This window comes from Galeopterus variegatus, unplaced genomic scaffold, assembly GCF_000696425.1.
Source record: "Galeopterus variegatus unplaced genomic scaffold, G_variegatus-3.0.2 Scaffold982, whole genome shotgun sequence".
NCBI lineage: Eukaryota > Metazoa > Chordata > Mammalia > Dermoptera > Cynocephalidae > Galeopterus > Galeopterus variegatus.
Window position 1 is genome coordinate 299,094 of NW_007727093.1, and position 24,057 is coordinate 323,150.

The window sequence follows — 24,057 nt, forward strand, 5'->3', positions numbered from 1 at the left end:
TTTCCTTGGGATCAGCTGAGTGATCCATGAGTCCAGTTGCTGGTGGTCCCATTGTGGCCCCTTGGCTATCATTAGAGAAAGTTGGGAATGAGGCCAAAACAGAGGAAAACAGAGCCACTCCATGAGTACCAGGGTCCAGCCATAACCAAACCAAGACCTACCCCTCAGCTTCACTTGTGGGAGCCAAAATATTCCCTCCATTATGCTAAGGGGGAAAGAAAAGGAGAAAGTCTATCAGGGTAAGGAGCTGGTGTCAGTGTGGGGGGAGATGAGGATCTTTTACCTAGATGGCTGACTACCGCATGAAGGCTGGCTATCCAGGCGCTCAGGTCTACTGACTAATACTTTCCTATTGATGGAGCAGTTCAAGTGAGGGACCCCTCTGCTGAGAAAACGTGCATCCATATATGCACAAATGGGCTTCTTTAGTCATTTCCTTTTACAGAAACATAGACTCAGCCCATACCTTGCTCTGCAAGTTTTATTTTCCCCTTTAAAGACCTAACGAAACATCACAGACACCCCCCAGGGTGGTAGCTAGAACTCTGACTTTGGAGGAGGGGAGAGATGATGGTTACTGCAGCTGTCTGCCCAGGTGGAGGAGCACGTGCAGCTGAAACAGTCCCTGGTGATTAAGTGAACATATTGAGGGAGGCGCTGGGAAGAGTCCGTAGTGACTTCACTTAAACTTATGTCCTTCTGCAGGGAGACCAGCTTTCCTCCCTACTTAGAATAAAGCAAAATAAAATCCCCCATTTAAGTCTTAACACCGTACCACGATGTTGTCTTCTCACCTTCTCTCCACCTAGAAGAAAACAGCTTCTGTCACTTTCAAGTAAGTAGTGGCTGTTATTCAGGTTCAAGTTCAAACTCCAACCTTTTTATGACACTTCTGCAATTGCAGCCCTTTACTGCTTTTTCTGAATCCCAAAACATTTTTTAGCTATGTTATATCATTTACTTCTTAGTGTACTGTATGTACAAGGGTACTTCAAAAAGTTTGTGGAAAAACAGAATTAAGAGATCATGTGAATATTTCTATGAGCTTTTTGAAGTACCCTTGTAAATGAGATATAACATGCATTTGGGAAATAACTACATAGTTGAGTGAATAACTGCATAGCAAACAGCTGTGGAAGCACTACCAGGTCAGGAAAAAGTGCTGTCCGCTCTACGCACGTCTTCCCATCAGCACTTCCTCCTTCCCCTTTGAATTCTGTGATAATTATTTCCTGGCTTTCTTTTGAGACTGAGTTTTCACACAAAACTTTAGTTTGTTTTTTCTCCCCAGTCTATAGTTAGAAAATACAGAAAATTTTTGGTAGTGAGTTTTACCTGGCCTGTGACAAAATCTTTATGGCATTCTCCACCTTTAACTTTTTGTTTGGTGGCAGCAGGGAAAACCACCATAAAAGAAAAAAAAATTTCCCCCCATCCATGTTTTTTGTTGAAATTTTAAACTTCCAGTTGCAGTAATAGTATAGAGAGCTCTTGCATAGTGCACATCACCCAGATTCCCCAGTGTTAACACCTTGCACAACCATATACAATTATCAAAACTAAGAAATTACTACTACTGGTGCAATACTACTAAATTACAGATTCTATTCAGATTTTCCACCTCTGTCCTTTCTCTGTTCCAGCATCCAATCCCGATTCCATGTTGCATTTAGCTGCCGCGTCTCCTTAGTCTCCTCCAATCTATGAAGTTTCCTCAGTCTCCCTCATCTTTTATGACCTTGACACTTTGGAAGAGTATTAGCCAGTTATTTTGTAGAACATCCCTCAATTGAAGTTTGCCTGGTGTTTCCTCACAATTTATTTGAGGCTATGCAATTTTGGTAAGAATGACACATAGGTGGTGTGCCCTTCTCGGGGTATCACTTTAGGAGATACATGATATCGGCAGGTCTCATTACTGGTGGAAGTAATGTTGATGATTTAAGATGGTGTCTGCCGGGTTTACCCACTGTGAAGCTGCTATTTTTCTCTTTCCAATTAATACATTTCTTGGAGGAAAGTGCTTTGGAGACTGCAAATATCCTGTTTCTCCTCCAAGTTTCACTTGCTAATTTTAGCCTCCACTGGCACATCTTACCTGCAGCAGTTAGAACTACGGTGTTCCAGTGGTGATTTTCCAGTTCCTTCATTCCTTCTACGTTTAATAATTAGAATTCTCCTGTAAAAAAAGAACAACCTTCTCTCTCACGTACCTATTCATTCATTCATGTACACGTGGATATTTTCTTCCATGTGTTACAGTCCAAATTATCATTATACCTATTTTGTTTCTCAAATTGTTCAGCTTTGGCCATTGAAAGGTCTTTCTAGTTGGCTCCTATGTCCCTTTGATATGCCCCATCTTTTTTTTTTTAATGCACTTCTTTATTTACTGGAACTTTAAGAGATTCCAGGCTCATTTTATATTTTCTTTATCCTAAATCTGAAATCAACCACTTGTCTAAGGAGCCCTGATTTCTTTATTGGAGAATAATATTTAGAAAGCGATAGCTGGTATGCTCATTGCTACTGTGCTAGGTTCTCTCAGTGGACAGAGACAGGATACTTATGCATTTATAGTAATGTATGCAAAAACACACATTTACTTCTGTATCTACCTATCTGTGTGTATATATCTATATATTGTAAGCGAGTTAATACTGATGTCTTTGACTCCAATCAAACATTAATTTTGGAAGGGTTGACATAAATTTCTACTTGTTCAGGTGTTGCTTTGTGTCTTTCAGTAAGATTTTATACTCTTAAGGAAGAGTATAAAAGGCATATAAGCCCTATGCCTTTCTTATTTAAGTTACTCCTAAATGTGTTATGTTGCTGTCAATACCATAAAGGAGATTTTCCATCTGTCTCTGCCTCCCACCCCACATTTCCACTTGTTATTTCTAAAACAGAGAGAAGTAGTTAAAGAACTATAAGGTGAATAAATATTAGTTCCTTTAAAATCAGAGTCTTTCTGGTTTTTGTAAGATTATAATCATAACTTGTGAATACAGATCATTTTTTCCTATTTTCACATTTCATACTGATTTCATTTGGTCAGTTACATTTGTGGCATCTAGTAGTTTGTGCTTTTTCCTCACTTAATGTGTTGCTAACTGTGCCAGTGTTAAACCATCCTCGCACCCCTGGAATAAACTCTACTTAGTTGTAATATATTGTTCTTTTAGTAAACGGCTGGAAATACTGGGTTTTTTTTAAGTTTAACATCTATATTCATAAGTGGCATTTATCTGTGGCTGTTTAAGGTCAGGGGAGAGCTAGGAGTAAAACCTTTTTCCAATTTTAATATGAAAATTATATAGCTGTGAGATAACTGGAACATTTCCATTTTTCTACTTACTTCAGTGGAGTAAAACTGGAATCATGTTCTTTAAATTCAGGTAGAACTCAGCTATAAAACCACTTAGCACTAATATCTGTGTTATCACCCTTTAAGTGTCTTCTATAGGACTTTGTCTCTAACTTTTCTGCTGCTTCTCAGAATAATTTTAGTTCATTTATATTCTTTAAAGCAACCATCCATTTGCTCTAGTTTCTTTTTTTTTTTTTTTGTCTTTTGTCTTTTTGTTCCGTGTCCGGCAACGGATCGCAACCCTCAGTGTTGCCCCCGTACCGGACCAGGGACCGGCAACAGGATTGCAAACCTCGGTGTTGCTCCCACGCCTCGCTCAGCCAGTGAGCGGGAGCCGGTCTGTATGTGGGATCCGAACCCTTCGGGCGGCAGCGCTGCCGCGCCTCCTAAGCGGCGCACTATCCAGTGCGCCACTGGGCCGGCCCCCATTTGCTCTAGTTTCTTATTTGGGGTTCAGTCTCCTTTCTAATATTTAGTCTTTTTTTTTTTTTCCTTTTTGTCTTTTTTGTCTTTTTTACTGACCAGCAACGGGATCGCAACCCTCGGTGGTGCGCCCGCACCGCACTCAGCCAGTGAGCGGAAACCGGTCTCCACGTGGGATCCAAACCCTCGGCAGGAGCGCCGCCGCGCTCCCAAGCGGCGCACTCTCCAGTGCACCACTGGGCCGGCCCTAATATTTAGTCTTATATGTTTTTGCTTTTACTTTGTTTCTTTAATAAATAGGCAAAGAGTTTGCTTAATTTTTTTTTGGATGAACCAGCATTTGTTTTATTTTTTTCTTTGGTGTTTTATTCAGTTGGGCTTTATCTCTATCTTGTTCTTCTTTTCTATTAGTTTATTAGGGTTTAAAAGTTCTTAAGATAAATACTTAGTGCTTGTGTTTTTAGTCTTTGTTCTGTGAGGTTTTAATGCAAGTACCTTCCTCCTCTCAACATAATTATGGTGTAAATATCATATAAGGACATTTCAAAAAGTTTATGGAAAGATTTGTATTATCTTTCAATTCTATTTTTCCATGAATTTTTTGAACTACCCTCCTATTACTTTCTAGGTAACTTGTTTTGATTTCTTATTTTATTTGGGAAATTCTTATTTTCAAATAGTGAACATTTTCGCTATCTTTTTACATTTCAAATTTTTTAGGTTATAGCCAAACTTATGAAATCATTATTTTTAAAAGTGTATCAAGGTTTTCCTTCTGACCAAGTATGCAATCAAGTTTCTGAGACATAGAAGAAAACAATGTATATTATCCACTTGTAGGATACAAAGTTGTATATCTCTTAAATTATTTTGATCTTCTGGCCTTGCTTACTTTTTGTATACTAGACCTTCCAAATTCTGAAAGATTTTATTATATACTTTTATGAGGTACATTGTGATATCTGGGTACATGTGTACAATGTGCAGTGATCAAATCAGGGTAATTAGCATTTTCATCCAGTTGTCTTTGTAGGACCTTTTGTTGTATATATTTAGGGACTATGCTGTTTCCTAATGACTTACGTCCCTTTGTAAGCCAAGCATTTTATCATCACATGTGGTTTTTAATGCTCTTTAGTACTTCTGATCTTAAATTCTACTTTGATATTAACTTTTCCTTCCCAAATTTCCCAGTAAATCTTCCATCCATTCTTTTTTTTTTTTTTCCTTTATAGTTTGCTTTTAGGGTTACTTCTTGTAAACAGTGCACAGGTTTACATGTTCTTTTCTAACAGGAGAATTCAGTCCATTTACCAAATTAAATATCAGTTCTCAACAATTCCATTGGATTACTATACATTTTATAGTACTTTGCTTTAATTTCTTCTTTGATCCTTCCCTTATTTTACCCTCTTGGTCAAGTTTCTGTTTATCTCCTTTTTTTCTCCTTATTTCCCCCCTGCTTTTCAGTTCTTACAGTGGCTATCATCAGTCTCTTAACAATACCAATTAAAATCACACTTGGCTTTTTTTCCCTTTTTGTCTTTTTTCGTGACCGGCAACGGATCATAACCCTCAGTGTCGCGCCCGTACCGGACCGGGACTGGCAACGGGATCGCAGCCCTCGGTGGGAGCGCCGCCGCGCTTCCCAAGCGGCGCACTGTAGCAGTGCGCCACTGGGCCGGCCCCACACTTGGCTTTTACATAAAAAATATCAGAATTAACTCCCCCCTCTGCAGGATGCTCTATTTGCCTTGATTCCTCAGTCATCAAAGTTGAAACCCTTTAGGACACCTTTATTTTACCTGCCAGTGCCTAGGTTTTGCTGATATTTAATTATTTTTAGCTTCAGGGTATGAAACTTTTTATTATAGTGTATTTCATCTGTTTCAAGAATCCTTATTTGGTACTTAACCATCACAACATTTCAGTCACACTGTCGTCATCCCGTAAGATGTAACTGTACTGCACAATTAATTATTCATTGCTTTCTCTCTGTAGAAACTGCTCCTCTGACTAAACTACCATTGATTCAGGGGGCTGCCTTGAGGTTTCCCTTGAGTAGGACACACGATAGATCTAAAATCGTGCATATCCACAAATGCACTTCTCCTGCCTTCACATGTGGGTGGCTGGACACCAACTCTTGTCTTCTTAGTCTGCAGATGGTGTTCTACTGTACACTAGTTTTCAGTGCTGAAGAAGACAACGATGATGTTAGACTTTCGGGAAGTCTAGGTTTATTTATCATCAGAATCAAATTTTTACTAAAATATGACCAGAGGTGTGGATGTGTTTTCTATTTGTCCCACCTGGGCGCAAGTGAGCCCTCTCAAGCAGCACATCAGGGAAAATTTCCTCTATGAATTGTGTCATTCCTAGCTCCCTACCATCTGTCCCACTGTGTCTTTGGGACATGCTTTCACATTAGGTCACTGCACCTGTTCTCCCAGCCCCTCTTTTCATTTATGATTTCCATCTCATGCTGGTGTTGCTCTAGATTGTGAGACATTTCTTCCACATTATCTTTCGGATCACTAATGCAGATTTCTGTATTTATATACTGAATTTTTAAATTCAATAAATCAGTTTTTTTGTTTCAAATTCCAGAAGGTCTTTCCCAGTGTTCTACTTGGGTATCTACTTGGCTTACGTATTTTGGTTCCCATCTGATACTTCCAACAGTTCAACTTCAACCGCCAGCCACCTGTCCCAGGTGTTCGCCTGGGTCTTTCTTCCTCTTGTTGCTGTGTGCCAGGTTTTTTTTGTTGTTTTTTTTTTTTTTTCCACTGCATACTCATGGTTTTGTCTGTTCAGCTGTCACATCAAAGTGTTAGGCCTGGGGTGGTAGGCACAGCAGTTTCTGCCCTTCGGAGCCAGCACTGGACAAATTGGCAAACTTTAGCTGGTGAGGTACAAGGGAGGCTTTTCTCTGTGCCTCCACGTCTCCCCAAGTGTAAGGAAATCTTCCCCAACCTCAAAAACCAAGAGTAGCTCACTCCAGAGTGCAGCTCCAAGTCCTGGTCCTCCAGGATTCTAGAGTGTGTACTGTAGCCTTTTTCCAAAGAGATTCACACCTCTGTTCTGGCTGAACCCTCACCCAGAACCACAGCATCCTGGTCTTTCTCTACCCCTTGCATCTTAGCTCCCGCCCAGCACAAAGTGAAACACAGTCCACCCAGTTTTCTCAAATGTACCCTCCAGAAACTGCCACCTTGCCCATCAATGATGTCTAGGATAAATATTCAAGTTTCCATACTTTTCCCAGTTCTACTATTTTTTTTTTAAATAAGAAAGAAAAATATATTTGGGAATAGGGCATCACCATGGGAATGTGCATGCCATAGTAAACTATGTGCATATTCAGGAAGGTAAAGGAAGACAAAGGTTTTTAAAGGAAAGTGATGGAGGATTACATGGTTGTGTGGAAAATTATCCTTGGCTACAAGGATCAATAACAAGGGTGATACCAATCCAAGGTTGACAGGCAGTTGCTGGGCAGATGTCCCCACAGAAGCATTTTTTGTGTAAAGTTGCAATGGGCCTTTCTGCAAAGTTGTGATTTTGCAGAGTCCCTTCTGATAGTTCTTTGTATCAGACATTTATGCTTGAAAACCTCCCTGCATGGCCTTCTAGGTCCCTCCTTGGCAGCCCTGCTTTTGCTCCTGGATTTGGTAACTGAAAGTTATATCATCACTGACTCTTCCGCACTTTAAAACACACTTTAAATAGGGCCATTTAAATGTTATAAACAAGTTCAGTGAGTCCTCGAAACTATTCCATTCCCATCTGAGAGTTACAAGAAATGGGTACATTTTTAAGCTACTTTCAGCTATTTGTGCCAAAGATCTCTAAACATTGATCTTTTATTCCACTTTTCCTGGAAAGCATACAACTGTCAGATTCACGCCATTGAGTCCAGTTTAGCATTTGCACTGATTTAAAAATAAACTTAGTATATAAAATCAAAAGCATTCCTTACGTATGAATAAAATTAGGGAACTCTACAGAGAGAGAAACATAGGTGCACAGTCCCTATAAAGAAGCAGACAAGAAACTGAATGATGTTTTTTCAGGAATGTTTGTGTAGCAACAGCCTCGGAAGAATAGCGGCCCCTTCTGGAGCAAAGGAAGGGCAGGTTTGCTGACTGCCCAGTATAATAGAAATAATGTCTCCCTACCTCTTTCCAGGCAAAGATCAGCAGGTTAACTGCCTGTTTTTAAAGATTTGAGCTGCTCCTGTAATGCAACACCCCTCATGTGCTGGTGTCACCCCGTGGGAACTGGAACTTGGTGAACTGGTACAAATGTTGACATTCTGGCTACTGCTAGTGTTGTAATTAAGTTGTCTCTGACCCACGAGTTGCCTGTCTTCTGCCAGCATCCATGAGGCTGTGGTAGGCTAACTTGTTAGCCTGGATAATGCCAAGCCCAAAGAAAATCTTATTTCAATGGCTTCTTTTCTTTGAAGGAACGTGATGTTCTTTTGTGCTTCTCAGAATCCATTTGGTAGCAGGATAATAGTATTACCATCATTGACAGTTGTATCATGTCAGTGCACAGCATGAACCCGTAACTGTGACAGTACGTCTCCCTCTCACAGGTTGTGCAAGGTGGCTGTGGGCCCCTGGCCCTCCAGGAGCTATGTGCACATGCCCCTTCCTCCCAGTCCTGTTTTTCGGAATCTCACCAGTTTAGATCATTTGAGTGGAGGCCCCTTCCAATTAATGGCAAGACTGGATGTAATGCATCAACTTAAACTATTTACTTTCTGAGAACAATTCAACATGTATCAAAAAAAATATGGTCCTTTTTTCTTTGATCTATTTTTCTATCACTAAATATCTAGCCTTGAGAAATAATTTTAAACCTTTATTATTTATAAAGTAAAAAACTGCCAACAACTTAACCATTCTCCCACTGATGGACAGTTAAGTGAATTAGGGACCTACACCTAATGAAATAGGTATCAATGGACTTGAAAAATCATAAAATAACACAGAAAAAATGCTTAAAGTTGTCTGTGAAGTGGAAAAAGAGCACATGTATGAATCTGACTATGGAAATAGCATCTGCAAAAAATTTTAAGGCAAAGGAAAGAGACCAAGATGCTAACACTGATTATATACAAGCTGTTAAAGGGCATTTTTTCCATCTGCCCCTTTTGTCCCCCTATTTCTCGAATGACATATACAAGGCAATAAAATGTGCTAGAAGTACTCTTCATAAACTACAGCTAACAAAGGAAAGGACTGAGAGTTTGTGACATGTAAATGGCTTCTTCAGAAAGGGTTTCAAGTCCTTACTGACAGTTTCTGTCTCAGCAAGTGTGTTATGAGTTAACTCCATTTCAGCCCTCACTGGCTCAGTCACTGCTCAGACAAGTCTCTTTCTGGAGCTGTTTACCAGCCTCTCGCTGGCCTCCAGAGCACGGAGTGAGGAATACAAGGACTGACCCTGAGCATCGAGGAGAAAGCCCAGGTCTACTGAATGCAGCCCAGCTCGACTTCCAAGAGAGTTCGCTCATCCCACAGGGGATGGAAATGCCAAGCAGCACCTGTGAGTGGCACAGAACCAGGTGACAGATGTGGAATTAAACCTTGAGAGCCAGCAGCTAAAATAAAATTTACACCCACCCAGACAACTCTTTACTAAAACTCTTTCAGAAAGCAGATTTGTGAGAGTCCACTTCCCACGCCCACACTCTCCATCCCCAACAGCGGCCGACGCATTATGCCTCATCACGGAAGTCAAATCTGGATAAACACAATTTCCTTTAAATACACCAATTTTCTCTGCTGCCCGTGATACCTAATCATTAAAATGATTTATAATTACACACGGAGGAAGTGCTGGTTCCCTTTCCCCAGGCAACAGATGGACAAATCCCAGATCCTTCAGAGGGCTGGGCAGAGGTGACTAAGTAAAGCGTCTTCGAGCTTACTTGTCCACAGCTTTTGCTGAAGGCCCACGTTTACAGTTTTACCATCCTGCTCTGTTAACTGATCCCACTAATGCCACATCTGGGAATTGATCCTAAGGAAATAATTCTGACTTAAAGGTGGGAAAGGGTACCCATGTGAAGATGTGCATGACAGCCTTATTTGTAAGTGGATTCCATCTTAAATGTCCAATTTGAAGGAATGATTAATTCCTGGTCAGTCCACTTGATGAAGAAAACCTAGTGAAGCTTATAATGTCATTTTTTTTTTTTTTGCCTTTTTGTCTTTTTTACTTACCGGTAACGGGATCGCAACCCTCGGTGTTGCACCCGCACCGCGCTCAGCCAGTGAGCGGGAACCAGTCTCCACATGGGATCCGAACCCTCGGTGGGAGCGCCACCACGCTCCCAAGCGGCGCACTCTCCAGTGCGCCACCGGGCCGGCCCTATAATGTCATTTTAAAGCAGTGGATCTCAAGTGAGGATGACTTTGCCATGCAGGGGATATTAGATAATGTCTGATGATAGTTCTGGTTTATACAGGTGGGCAGGCACTACTGGCATGTAGTGGATCAAAGGAAGGGATGCTGCTAAAAATCCCACAATATACACAACAGACCCCACAGACCCCACAGCCAAGTATGACCCAGCCCTAAATGTCCACAGTGATGGACTGTATACATGAATATGCCTACAAAATGAAGGAAGCAAACAGACCGAATGCGAACTTCCTTTACTCGCATCTCTCTCTGAACTACACTCTACATTTCCCACACAATCTGGGCTGTGTTTTGTGGGGTTTTTTAATGGACTTATTAAACACTTCTGTCTTAGTAATGATACTGGCAAATGCATAATTCATTCGAAAAAAGGAGAAATTGAAGACTGGGGCATGCTCAACAAAGATTTGTCAGCTAATTCAGTATAGCCCTGGTAAAAAGGAGAAATTTATATACATATTTATGACGAAGAATTTCTATCACAGTAAGAATCATAAAAGGAGATTTTTTTGATTCATAATTTAAGGTTCAAGCAAAGACTCATTTTCACATAAACGTTACATTTATTTTTATAGTCTAACACTTAAAATTTGTTTCAAAATGGAAAACTTTCCATTATCCATCGTCTTATCCTTTTAAGACAGACTTTCATCATCATGAACTTATTTTACACCAACTCTAAGGTTCTTTGGCCCCCGACTACTATGCCTGTTAAATCTCTGCTCCCTGTCTTTCCCGTTCTTGAATCCTCCTCCATCTCCATGCTTCTAAAATGCTTTGGTACGGAAAACCACCAAGGCTGCAAACTAAATGTAGGGAAACAGCTCTGCAGAAAAGCCTAATATTCTATCCTCTAAGTTCATGAATTTTTAAAGCATGGACTATTGCTATGGCTGTTAAAAGCTGTCCCCACCATCTCCCTCCCCATTTGAAGGTTCTCAGCTACATTCTGGAAGTTGCCAGACAAGAAACTTCCAAATCACTGTTTAGTTCATACAGACAGAAGAACAACCAGGATAAGAAAGCGAGATGAGCATCTGGGGGCACTGCCTAAGCCCACAGAAACCCACGGGGGTCCAGACCCCAGACTTTCCCAGCCCGTTCCAGGCTTTGTGGTTTGGTAGCAGGGTAAATGGAAAGATCTTGGGAGTTTGTATTGGCTACATATAGGCATCGCAAAAACAAATGCCATGTGGGTTTGAGTCTATGGAAGAGGCTGTCACGAGGATTGTGAGGCCCCAGAATCACCATAAATATCCAGATCTTCTACCATTAAACCCAAGCCCTGACCATCCACAGCCTGGTGCTCCATTCTTAACCCTGTGTCCTGAGCAACCTGACTGCACCCTTTAACATAAGTCAGTGAGGCCAAGACCATACCTACCCAAACTGGTTAATCAAAGGAGAGACTAAGTATCTTCAAGGCCTTGGCAAACCAAAAGGACCAGGAAGGAAGGCTCCTCCAGTAGTAGAGAGACCCAGGAAAGGAGTACTGCTCACTGTGGGAAGTTGGGGTTCATGCACTTCCTTCCCCAGGACAGGCCAAGATAGGCCCTTAGACCCTTTGTAGAGATTACCAAAGACCAACAGGTAGAAAAAGCATCCAGAAAGGATGAGCCTATCTTGAAGAGCATTGTCTGGCCTGGCTCTTACTGAAATGAAACTACAAGGAATTCCCAAAGACCTTCACCCTTTCTAACTACACTGCCTGCTCTGAGCCTCGTATAGCATTCTCCAAGAAATGAAAATGAAGACAGAAAACACCCAGGACCTCGGGGGAGTTAGCAAAAAGGAATTCTTCTTTTATGATTTCTCCTGCTTGGGCAGGATAATTCACCGCAGGCTTAAGTTCACTGGCTATTTTTACCCCAGCAGCAGACACATCTCAGACACCCCCGATTCCTGTTTCTTCACTCACCAGGACCGGTCGCATCTCACAGAAAACCAGGAGGGAAGCCAGCTCAATGTCCTCACTGTACCCATTCTTCAGAGGAACAGATCTAAATCCTAGAGCAGAATAGGGGGGAAACACAAAGGCAGGTAATTAATGGCAGACCTAAGATTTCTTGGGTTACCCAAGGATCATATGCCCAGTTCAAGGAGTAGAGAAGTCAGGGCCCCATGCTGCAGGCTGGCAGCTTTGACTGACAGGTCCACACAGGGAAGCAAAATTAAAAATATGTACCGTCTGAAAATGAAAACAATTCCCCAGAAGAAATTAAAACCCACAGAACTTTCCACATTGAATTTAGAGTGATTGTAGCTATGGTTCAATTCCTTAAATACTCCTGAGGCCCAAAGAGTAGTGAATCTTCACAGCTGTTTCCTCCACTTAGGACTTTACAGATCACAGGACCAGGGATTGTGTGTCACCTTTACAGATTTCCAAAGGGAGGAAATCCTCTGTCCCCTGGCAGTTCACAGCAGTATTGATCCTCCTCTGAAAGTCATTACCTATTTACAACCAGGACCTGTATTTGACAGTCATTTAAATATTTCTTTTTCTTTGGGGTTAAAAGGGGATGAGTTGAAGCTAACCCCCCTCCCCACCACACATACACCCTAAGTAATGTTTAAAGCAACATATCTCAAAAGGGGGTTGGTTTGCTTGTTTTAATTGAGTAATATAAAAGAATACACAGTAAAAAACAAACCTCTCACTCCTACCCAATCATACTCCCTAACTCAAAAGGAAGCACTGTTAACAGTATCTTTTCTGTGACAGTCTAGTAAGGTACTATCATTTGTGATTTAAAAATACCTCAAAAACATATGCAATTTCCATTTAACATTGTATCTTGGAGACCCCTCTGTGTCCCTAGTTAGTCTTGCGAGCATCTTATTTACATTGTATCTACTGATTCTCCACTGCAAGCAATATCCAAATTAGGCCACTCCCACTATTTCTTCTGTGATTTTGCCAGTCAGGGTTTGAGTTATTTCTCTTAGAGAACATTTTACACGATCAGCTGATTTATCTCCTTTAAACCATATCTGTTGAATCCCTGGCTTTCCACTGCGATGACTAGGAAAGTGGCATGCTTACACCGTCCTGTACCTTCTCTCCTCTTCCTCCCCTAATTTGGGTAAAGGTGTATTATTGTTTCTACATTGACATGGTGTGTAATTCTCCCACAAAGGGAGAACTTAGTTACGTTTTCCTGACATTTTATTATAAACATTTTCAAACATACAGCAAAGCTGTGAGAATATTCCGATGAACACTAGCACACTGCCACCTAGATTCTACCCTTACTGTCCTTGTTTTATCACATATTTATCCATCAATCCATCTTCTTTAAATATGTAATTCAGAGTAAGAAGAGGACATCAGTACACTTTCCCCTGAATATGTCGGCATTGTTCCTTTTCTGACATAAAATTTACCGGATGAAATGCACAAATTTATATTTTTTGAGTGGCTCAGTGTGTTCATCATCCTTTTACTGAACTTCTCTGTGGATGTCTTGATTTGCTAAATTTGTCCTTTTTTGTTTTGTTCAAAATGAGCTCATGGGACATGTAATAATCCCCGAGCTGTGCAAGTCTGAAAGCATCCGTCCCTTGATTTTTACAGCTGAGTGACAGTTCGAGTGGGTATAAAACTCTCGAGTCATGCTCTTTTCCCTGTAGAATTTTGGAGACATTGCTCTCATTGAATACTGCTCTAGATAAGTTTTCTGCCCTATTTCCCCCTTAAAGGTGATGTGATTTTTTTTTTCCTTTTTGTCTTTTCTCGTGTCTGGCAACAGATCGCAACCCTCAGTGTTGCGCCCGTACCGGACTGGGACCGGCAACGGGATCGCAACCCTCGGTGCTGCGCCCGCACCTCGCTCAGCCTGTGAGCGGGAACCAGTCTGCATGTGGGATCCGAACCCTCGGCGGGAGCGCCGCCGTGCTCCCAAGCGGCACACTGTAGCAGTGCGCCACCGGGCCGGCCCGATGTGATTTTTTTTTTTTGCCCAGATGGACATCCACAGAATTCTTGCACTCTAGCCTAATGCTACTCCAACTTTAATGTAGATGTGAACCACTGTGAATCTTATTAAAATGCAGATTCTGACTTGGGATGTCTTGGGTGGAGCCTGAGATCCTGCATCTCTAATGAGCTGATCTGTAGATAGAGTGGAAGAAATAAGTCTAGGTATTGATCAGCTGTGAGAATGCACTGGAATGCTTAGTGCTCCACAGTGTCCAGGGAGGCTGTTAGGTAACCTGCACACTCCAGGAGCATGGTTCCAAGCCACACAGTACTGTCTGACACTCAGCATGTCCCTCTGTACTTGGAAATACAAGCTCTGGCCCCATGGTCAGCTTTCTCCAGCTCCTCTCACTTTCCCACACTGAGCAAGCCTTTCATGTATACTGGAGTTAGGGCTGAGAGGTGGCAAGTTAATTCACATCTCTAGGCCCCAAAGTGCTCAGATTTTAAAAGCAGAGATGATAAAACCCCTTTTACAGAATTACAGTGAAGATTAAAAGAGAAAGAGTTTAAGGTACCTAACAATAAATAAATGCTGTTTCCTTCCTTCCTGAGCTCCAGCTGGTTTAGAAGCTTAAGTGCATCTTTAATGACAATAGGCAAAGTTGATTTCCCTCAATGCCTTATGCACAAAGGGACTGTTCATTTTCTTTCATTTCTCCCATGAATATGGATGTGCCGGGCACTGCTGGGAGCTGGGAAGGAGACAGAGGAGGTCCCTACTGAGAGTATCTCACAGGTGGGGGAGGAGGGTCACATTCTTAGTCCCCTTGAGGTTTTGCTCTTTGTTTAAATCTCCAAGCTAAGTCATAGCATTTTTTAGGTGAATCGACACACATTGGCCAGTAAAGAAAGGAGGTTTCATCAACTCTGACCTGTCTTCAAGGCGTCAGGAGGGACTACAGGGTTCATGCGCCTCATCCCTCAAGAGGATCTTGGGGTACCCAGGAGGGGTTAGCACAGCTGCCCACCTGTGCAGGATGTCTCGTGGAGGCAGGTTAGAAACTGGCAGGCAGTCACCATGAAAAGAAATCTGTTGTGGCATTGAGGCCAGGATCATAAAAGTTTACCAAAAGCTATACTTTCTGCATTGGAAAAAAGTGGTATCATTCCTAAGCCTTATTTATTACATGAATCTAAAAGAAGCAAATTACAAATTAAAGAACCGCAGCCTAATTGTTGGGTTTAAAGTAGTTTACAGTGTGGGCAAGTTAACCAAGAAGAGTTGCCAAATATCAGACCCCTGGGACTTACAAATGAATACTCATTACTACAGTAAATTATAAAAATGGATATTTCTAAGGTGCTAAAAAAAATCAGATGGTTTAAACATTTTTCCAAATTCTTGTTTAATCTACTAACTTGCTTAGGTATTTGTTTTTCCAACGGTACAATGGGCAGCCTTAGCCTAGCTTAGTTTTCTCAAAGTGCCATCCAAGTGCCACGAGTTAGAGCACCCCATGGTGGGCCCAGGAACCGCATTTTCTCACTGGAGCCCCACCATGAGAAGTTGGGCCAGTGCCCAGTGGTAGAAATGGTCAGATTTAGGATACTAAGGATGGTAGAAGTTGAGGAAATTCTGACGTGCTCCAAGTTAAAAAAGACCCAGTTCAGTTCTTCACTGAGGCCAAGGTTTCCAAACAAAGTCAAAAGACTGCTATTTTTATATAAGTAACTAAAATGACAGTAATCTCTCTCTCGAGAAATGGCCCTTAGAAAACAAGGGCACAGTGACCTCCTGAGGAATCCAGAAGGATCTGTGCTCTTACATCTTCTGCATCAGAGACATAAGGAAGGATGAGGAGGAAATTCAACATCCAGAGAGGCCACGTGTCAAACATTTTTATACACAAAGAGAGTTGGACCCAAGATTGTAACTCCCACCAGATGCTAAAGGCCTCTTCCTACCACGTTGCCAGCCACGGAGAGGGAAGCAGATCAAACAAGGCTTAGCTACTGCTGGGGAGAGGCAAACCACATGGAACATTTCAAAATGAAATCAAACTACAGTGCCAAGTTGACAGTCAATGAACAATCCAATCTTGCACACAGACTCCCAACATTCAAGGACACAACATTCATCTCACCAGCTCCTTCCACCCATGTGCCCATGGGAGGCTGTACCTGGGCCAGCTCTTCAAGCCACCCAAACAGTGTTGCAGTGATTCCACCAAAACCAGGAAAAACATTTTTTCATTCTTTTTAAAGCCAGCAGCATAAACCAAAGAACGATGCTAGCCCCAATTGAACATCTTAATTAAAATGCCTCTTACCTGATTTGATTCCTTTAATGGGATATGTGGCATGAGCAAGAAAGTTGGGATCGCTGAACATATCTTCCTCATAAACCACAAAGCGCAGAAATGCAAGGTTTGGGTCATAAATTTCAAAGGTCACCTTCTCCTGTGTTGCAGCCCAGACAGGGCTTAGGCCATTATCATCTGGAAGGAGACCAAAGCTCACTAGAGGCCACGTTCATCCTGCCCCCTCCTGATGAGACAGTCTCTGCACCTTCAGCTCTGGGTCCCCTTAGCAACCATGTATACAAATACACGTCCATGCCAAGATCTAAGAAAATCTGAATAATTCTCTCTCCCCAACTACAGTGAGCAATCCTGGTGAAGCTGCTGTTGCAGGCCTGGCCCCAGTAAGCAAAGGAGACAACCACCTCCCCTGTGTACGCCTCCCATCTCACCTCCCTGGAGAGATGGAAGGGAGGTGGACTGCAGAGCAGGAACAGGCAGGTTTTGGAAGAGATAAAAGAATAGGTGAGAAGACAGCCTGGGAACCGCATCCCTCGGTCTGATGAGGGCAGTGGGTGGAGGCTCACTAAAGAGGTAGACCTGGCAGTGTCCCTGTGTCCTTCCTGCCCTCTATAGGTTAAGAACCCAGGTTAGGCTCAACCCCCTGGGCCAGGTCAGCCATATCCTCTCTCTCTCCCTGTCTCTGCTTCTCAGTCTTCGACTCAGTGGGTAAATCAGGTTGGGCTGTCACACAGAGACGACCAACCTAGTGTCATGGTACAGGAAGCAAAAGCCTTGCCTCAGACTCCTGACCTCAGCTACAGGCAGAGAAACACAGGTACAAGTCCAATGAGTCAACAAAGTGCCCTTTGTTTCCCTCCCCAAGCTGAACTGTAATGGACCAGAGGGAAATATGAAAAAGCCTAGATGCCGAAAGTGCATCACACCTTCCCCAATGAACAGGTGCTCACACAGGATGCACCTCGCTTGACGTGAAGATGAAAGGGCCAGACCAACTTACTCACGACTGTTGTCTTAAACTTGTTGTTGTCATACTCGGCTCCACATATTTCCACCTCTACAAAGGGACAAGCAATACTTCGTCCAAGTTTGGGGAGGTGGCGAGCGCCCAGAACCTAGGACACCAAAGGCAAGTGTTGGAACCCCCCCGGATCCATCCTGGTGGGAGCTGGACATGTCTGCACAGGCCATCTAGAACAGAGCTGTGTTTGGGTTCTAGAGCCCAACTCTATGAGTTCAAAGCTGGCCTTAATTTCTCCCGAGGGCTTTTGAGAGGATGAATTCACTGGAGAAGCCACAGCAACCATCTGAAGTGGACACCATCTCTGTTTCCCTTTCATGAACGAGCAAAAGGAGGGGGAGAGTATGGTGGATTCCCACAGCTCTTAAGCATAAGCTGGAGCTGCCCCCCATGCCATCTGACCCCACAGGTGGGTCTCACCTGAGCATACGCCCAGGCAGGCACCTGCCGAGGCAGAGAGCTCAGTCACGGGACTTCTCCGTGCCCAGGAAAGGCTGGGGGCGAGTATGGCTTTCTTCTTGTAACCGGTCTTTATTTCAAGACCTTTGGTTACATATGCTTCATTTGTTTTATTCCTTAATCACATGACAAATGCAATTCATTTCTCTACCTTCCAAAACTCTTACAAAGAAACAACACATCCTGTGAGAGTTCTTTGACTCCTAAAACTGGCCAAACAGGGAGACAAACTCTCCTCCATTAAGCCCAAATGGCCACTTCCCACATGTGATTTCTCTTTCTGGCCAGAGGCAGACCTCATGGGAACCCCAGAGAGACAGATGACAGGGGGTGATCAAGATGGGCTTGGGGACGTTCCTTCCCCTTTCCTCCCCAAAATGACCGTGGAATGTACTATAATAAAGATCCCCAAATACCATCTCGATGTTTAGACAAGACACCAAGCATCCTAGCAACTGGTTCCCGCTGGGCCCTCCCACAGCAGTGTCGGCTCAGCCCCCAGGGAGGGCAGCAGGCTCTACCTTGACGGTCAGAGTCATCAGGATCCTCCTCTGGCACTCGGGCGGCAATGGGTCGTACTTCTCTGTCCGCATGCTCTCGGGTTGTAGGACGTAGCCCGTCCGTCCATTGAGAGAAAAGAGTGCATGATTCATCTGCATGTATTTATCTGGAAGGAAAAGGAATTCTCATGGTGAGTCAGGCACAAGGAAGCCGGCCTCCTGGGCCACGAGTTTCTAGGTGGGGAATGAGATATCAACAATAATTTGAGGCAGTTGTTCAAAAAGGTATCTGACTCAAAGAAAATACGGGTTTGTTTTTTTTTTTTAAAATCTCAGACTGGGGAACACCTTTCCAACTATGACACAAAATCCAGAACCCTAAAAGAAAAGTATTAAAACCTACCAAAAGGGTAAAATGCATAGGGAAAAAAAAATGCATAAAAGTTAAATCATTTTGATTCAAATGATAGGAAAATACATATACATATACATTTTTAACCTCTTAAGAGCTCTGATAAATGTATGCTATACATTCCTACCACATTAGATAAATTGGTAAGAAGCATGAACAGTGTGCAGAAAAGAATCAGCAAATACTCCCTAAATAACTGAAATACTGGTTAATGTCACTCATAAGAGAAATACCAACTAAGAGAAGCACTAATTAACTACAATATGTTATCAATTGTTACGTACCATATGGGCAGAGTGAAAACTTGAATAAAGCTAGGTTGGTGAAGTTATGCCCAAAGAATATATTCAAACTTTTACCGATTTGCATTCCTACCCGCCATCTCCATGGAGGGCAGTTTGGCAAAGTGTTTTAGCTCAGGCACGACCAGACACAGGTGTTGAGTGGTTTTCTTCCGGGCAAAGCTTATCAAAATATAAGTGCTATTTGACCCACCCTGCCCTACAGAGAATTTTGTCCCACAGGTGTATGTGCTCTTACATCTGTGAAATGACACACACTGTCTGTAAAGCAAATGATGGGAAATAACCTAAATGTGCCTCCGTGGGGGACTTGCTACATCTGCGTAGTTGATGGTTCCATTTAATGAAATCCTATGCAGCTACAGGAAGAATCTAAAGGAGGCTACAGGTGAATAGGTCCCCAAGACAGGCTTTAAATAACAACAAAAAAGTGAAAAACACTGTGATTTATGCTACCGTTTTCTATCCAAAAGTTTGGGTACGTTGGTTCTTTCCAGCATGTGAATATCTCTGAAGAGAGTCTGAGCAGGAAGCCCTCAAAGAGGGATGGACCAAGAGAAGACAGCCACGAATCGCCTCTCCCCAGCTGTGCCTGCAGCTAAGCACCATCTCCTAGGCTTTTTAATTACACGAGCTGATGTATTTCCTTTTTCTCTGAAGCCAGACTGACTCAGCCTCTGTCACTCACAGTCACGGAGGCGACCCTTCCATCCCTTCATCACTCCATTCAGTTGATGGGCCTCACACTCATCAGCATCCTTGTTGAACTGTGACAGTTGCTAAGACAAATCACTCATTTCCAGACACCTGGCCTGGCCTGGAGCTACCTGCAGCCCTCCTTTACCTGCAGTCTGGAAATTGAGCGCCACCATCTGGGAACCACACAGCCAGAGGCGGAAGGGATCATAGTTTGAAGAGTCGACCCTCTGTCCCTTGGGGTAGATGCGGGTCAGGGCCTTTTGATTGTACTTCAAGAGATCGACGGGCTTCTGTCTGACAATGTTGTCAGCCTTCGTCTCCACAAAGGAGCGGATTTCTCGGAAGTCAGGGTTTTCTGCACACAAAAAGGAGGTCACCATTTAGTCTGTGTCTCAACCATGCATTTTCTTAACACCTGCTGCAATGGCTGGATGCTCAGGTTGTGAAAGGAAACCAGAAATCTCTCTCTTTGACAAGACATTCAAGGGTTGTGATGATGCTGCCATAATTAGTACCGCTTACCTCCAAGGGTCCCAGATATTAAAATGGGGATCTCAGATATGAAAAGGCGGCCCAGTTTTCCCACAGCCTTAGTCTAGAATTATTACAATTTAATTCTTGTTTAAAAATACCAACAGCCTTGAACAAGAAAACCCAAAAGTGGTACATTTATAGGAAGGGGAGGTGGGGATGGTTTTGGGTAAGAGGAGATCTTAGGAGAAGATCTGGCTTCCTCATCAAGGATCTTACAGACACAAGACGAATCTCGGTGGGGCGAGGGGATGGGACGGGAGGAGAGCTACAGGGACAAGCTTCCCCTAGGCTTGGATGGGCTCTGCTCCCTCACATCCAACTGTGGCTGGACAGACCAGCAGCAAACACGCCGAGCCTGTCTGAGTCCGGACCTGAGCTTCCGCATCTCTCCCTGAATGTGAAGGTGCCCGAGGACCTGCCTCCCAGTAAGAGTTAACTCTGGGGTTTAGTACTATTTCTCTCTGGTCTTCTGTCCTGGAATCACAGATTGTGAAGATCAAAGATATGAAGTAGCTCATAAGACCCGAAGAAAGGAGAAATAAAGGATGAAGGACATCATCAAAGCACTTGCCACTTTGGAGAATTTAAAGACCCATTTTTCTAATCCCCCCATGATAGGCTAAATAATGGCCCCTGAAGATGTCCAGATCCTAATCCTTGGAACTTGTGAATATGTTACCTTATAAGGCAGAAGGGGCTTTGCAGATATGATTAAATTAAGGGGCGTGAAATGGGCAGATTAGCCTCAATGATCCAGGTGGACCTAATGCAAACACAAGGGCCCTTATAACAGGGAGGCAGAAGAGGCAGCCACATGACCATGGAGGCAGAGAATAGAGTGATGGGGCCACGAACCATGGAATGCTGGCAGCCGCCAGAGGCTTAAGGTAGCAAGGAATAGTTTTCTCCCCCAGAACCCCTGCAAGGAGCACGGCCCTGCTGACACCTTGATTTTGGACTTCTAGCCTCCTGGACTGTGGGAGAATAAATGTATGTTGTTTTCAGCCACCAAGCTTATGGTAATTTGTTACAACAGCGTTAGGAAACTAATCCGCCCTCTAAGGGGGTTTTCCTACTGAGACACGGAAAGGACCTCTTTCACCGTACCTTTGCCCTGAGGACAAACTCAAGGTGAGGCTTCTGCCTAGAGCAGGTAAGAAAGAGCAAGAAAACACACTCCACCCTCTCTGGCAGTATCATACTCAAAAGGAGATCGTCATTTTCCCCACAGTTGGGGGCAGAGTCACGGGGAAGATTACCTAAGTTATCCTTGGTCTTGCTGGTCGGTTTGCAGTAGACGACCAAGTCAGAGAGCTCGATGGCGATGGACTGGTTCTTCTCCCAGTACCGCATGTTGTTCTCCTGTTTGGAGTGAACCGTCGTTACTTGCAGCCCTCCAGCTGGCCCCTAAGAAGTCCCTCCTCCCAGCGCCCCTGGCGTCCTCCGCAATCAGATCTTTCATAGAGTTGAACATTTCCTTTCCCTGAACACAACCCCTGCCCCTCCTCTGTCCTTCCTTCCTCTTACTGCCAAAATTCTCAACCAATCTGTTCCCACTCAGGTTTGGTGTCTAGTTCAGTCCCTGGCCACAGCTCTCAAAAATAAATTGGGGCCAAGACATCAGGGAGGGGGCTCTTCTTGTCACCACCTCTCTCCTGAACAACCTGCCTGTCATCCTGTCCCCTTCCCTAAAACCACACTATTACAGTTCGTCAAATTCCAGTTCTCCAAGTCCATGACTCCATGTCCCCGTGGACCACAGCATCTTTGTCATGACTCTCTGTCCCTGAAAGACCCCCCATCAAATCTAACTTCATCCAGTAAGGATGAGCTGCTTGCTTCACCCCAAACCAGGCAACTGTCTCAGGCCTCCCCAAATTCTAATTATTATAGCCTTTTCCTTAGCCAAGGGGGAACCTTGAGAGAATTCTGCAGGCAGGTGCTTAGCTTCAGGGATCACACACCAAGTGCTTACTGGATATTATCTAACTCGGTCCATGCATACCTAGAGAAGGAAAATTTATCTCCATTTAACACAGAGAGGTTGAGCAGCTTACCCCGGGCTTCATAGCCAGCCAATGTCAAGACCAGATTCTTAAGCTGCTGGCCTGACCCAAAGCCCCAGAGATCACATCCCAGGTCCCTCTGAGCCATGGCACCGACGGACCTGCTGACCCAGCAACTCCCCGCTTCCTTCCTTCTCTGGGAAGCCTTCAGCCAGGCCTGGGGAAGGAATACTGCCTTCCTGAACCTTCCAGACCGCTCACCTCATTAGCAAGCCGTCTCTGCCTTGCTCCATCTCATATCGGACTGTCCATACATTAATGCCATCCCAGGCTAGTGCTCAGGTCTTTTTCTCCACTGAGATATGTCCCTTGATGGCAGGGCCCAGTGTGTAGCAAGTGTAAGGTGACAGGAAGTGATTTGGTAAGAGAAGCAACAAACCGAAGTGGTTAAGACAGTGGGGACTGGAATCAGAGACACAAGTTTGAAAGCCACTTATTGGCTGTGTCAACTGGGCAAGTCACATCATCTCTCTGTGCCTCAGTTTCCTCAACTGTGTGAGGCTGACAGAAGTACTAGCCTCACAGGGTTATAGTAAGTATTAGACAAGGACACCCTAGCACTGCACCGGGATGTGCCAACCATGCACAGTGGCTGCTCAGGTTGCTCTGGGGGTTGCCTCCCCTTGGCCAGGGATGGGAGAGTCCTCTCTTGGTAAACAAGCAGGTGTGGGCACCCAATTTCTTCTGTCATGAGTGCAGATGTAATTCCTAGGGCCACACGAAGTGGACCTTGGCAGTTATCAGCAAACAAGTCCTTTCCGGGAGCTCTGGCGGTGACCACGTCACCAAGACAGCTTTGAGTGTGACTCTGATATTCACCCTAGTTCATTTACCCACACTTGGCTCTCGCCAGTTCTTTCCACACTTGCCCAACGTCCCCTGGGCACCAAGCAAGCAGTAGTGGTAACGCTAGAAGGATCACTGTGGGTGGGATGGGCACAGAGCGAGGGCTAAAGAAGACGTCAGCCCAACAGCCAACAGCAAAATGCCATCAAGGAAACGAAGCCACATTTCTTTTCCATTTTTCCACATTTCATTTTTCGGGTGTTTTCTCCTGGTCCTTGTGTCAAGGTGGCTTTGTCCTCTTGGTGCACAACTTTCACCTTGGGGTTGTTTAGGGACAGGAAACCCCAGCACCAACACGTCTCACCGCTAATGACAACAGAATTGCTTAGAATGAGGGTGGGGTGGGACGTGTCGCATCTATGTCAAGTTACGGAATGTTGGCCTCACTCATAAAAAACAGAGCTACGCCAAGTTATGTGGCTTCCACCTCAGCGGCTTCTTCCAAATTGCATGACAATTACTCCCAGACCTGTAGGTGTTGCCCGTCGGACCGTCTTAGAATACGAAGTCACAACATACTACCACTTTAAAAATTGTCTCATGAAATCTAAGCAAATGTAAAAACCAATTAAGGAGGAATGTAGATCAAAGGCCATGAAAAGCAGCTGGAACAGCCACGCTTGATTTCAGAAGCCTAAATGTAGAGAGGGGGGGTGGGGGGGACCCTTTAAGTGAAGTCACATTGTTCTCCATTAAAAGAATGGAGATGAGCCAGCTGCACCAGACAGAGGGTGG

The 24,057-nt window shown here is 43.8% G+C and overlaps 1 protein-coding gene across 1 annotated transcript in view; it reads right to left on the reverse strand.

The window, feature by feature from the left end:
- Positions 1-24,057, reverse strand: part of PLCG2 (phospholipase C, gamma 2 (phosphatidylinositol-specific)) — a 139,731-nt gene that overhangs the window by 2,058 nt on the left and 113,616 nt on the right. The window contains exons 25-30 of the mRNA XM_008574000.1: positions 21,670-21,772; positions 20,022-20,231; positions 18,485-18,630; positions 17,484-17,598; positions 16,493-16,660; positions 12,156-12,244 (exon numbers count right to left, since the gene is read on the reverse strand). Of these exons, the coding sequence (XP_008572222.1) occupies positions 12,156-12,244; positions 16,493-16,660; positions 17,484-17,598; positions 18,485-18,630; positions 20,022-20,231; positions 21,670-21,772 (831 nt within the window). The remainder of the gene's footprint in view (positions 1-12,155; positions 12,245-16,492; positions 16,661-17,483; positions 17,599-18,484; positions 18,631-20,021; positions 20,232-21,669; positions 21,773-24,057) is intronic.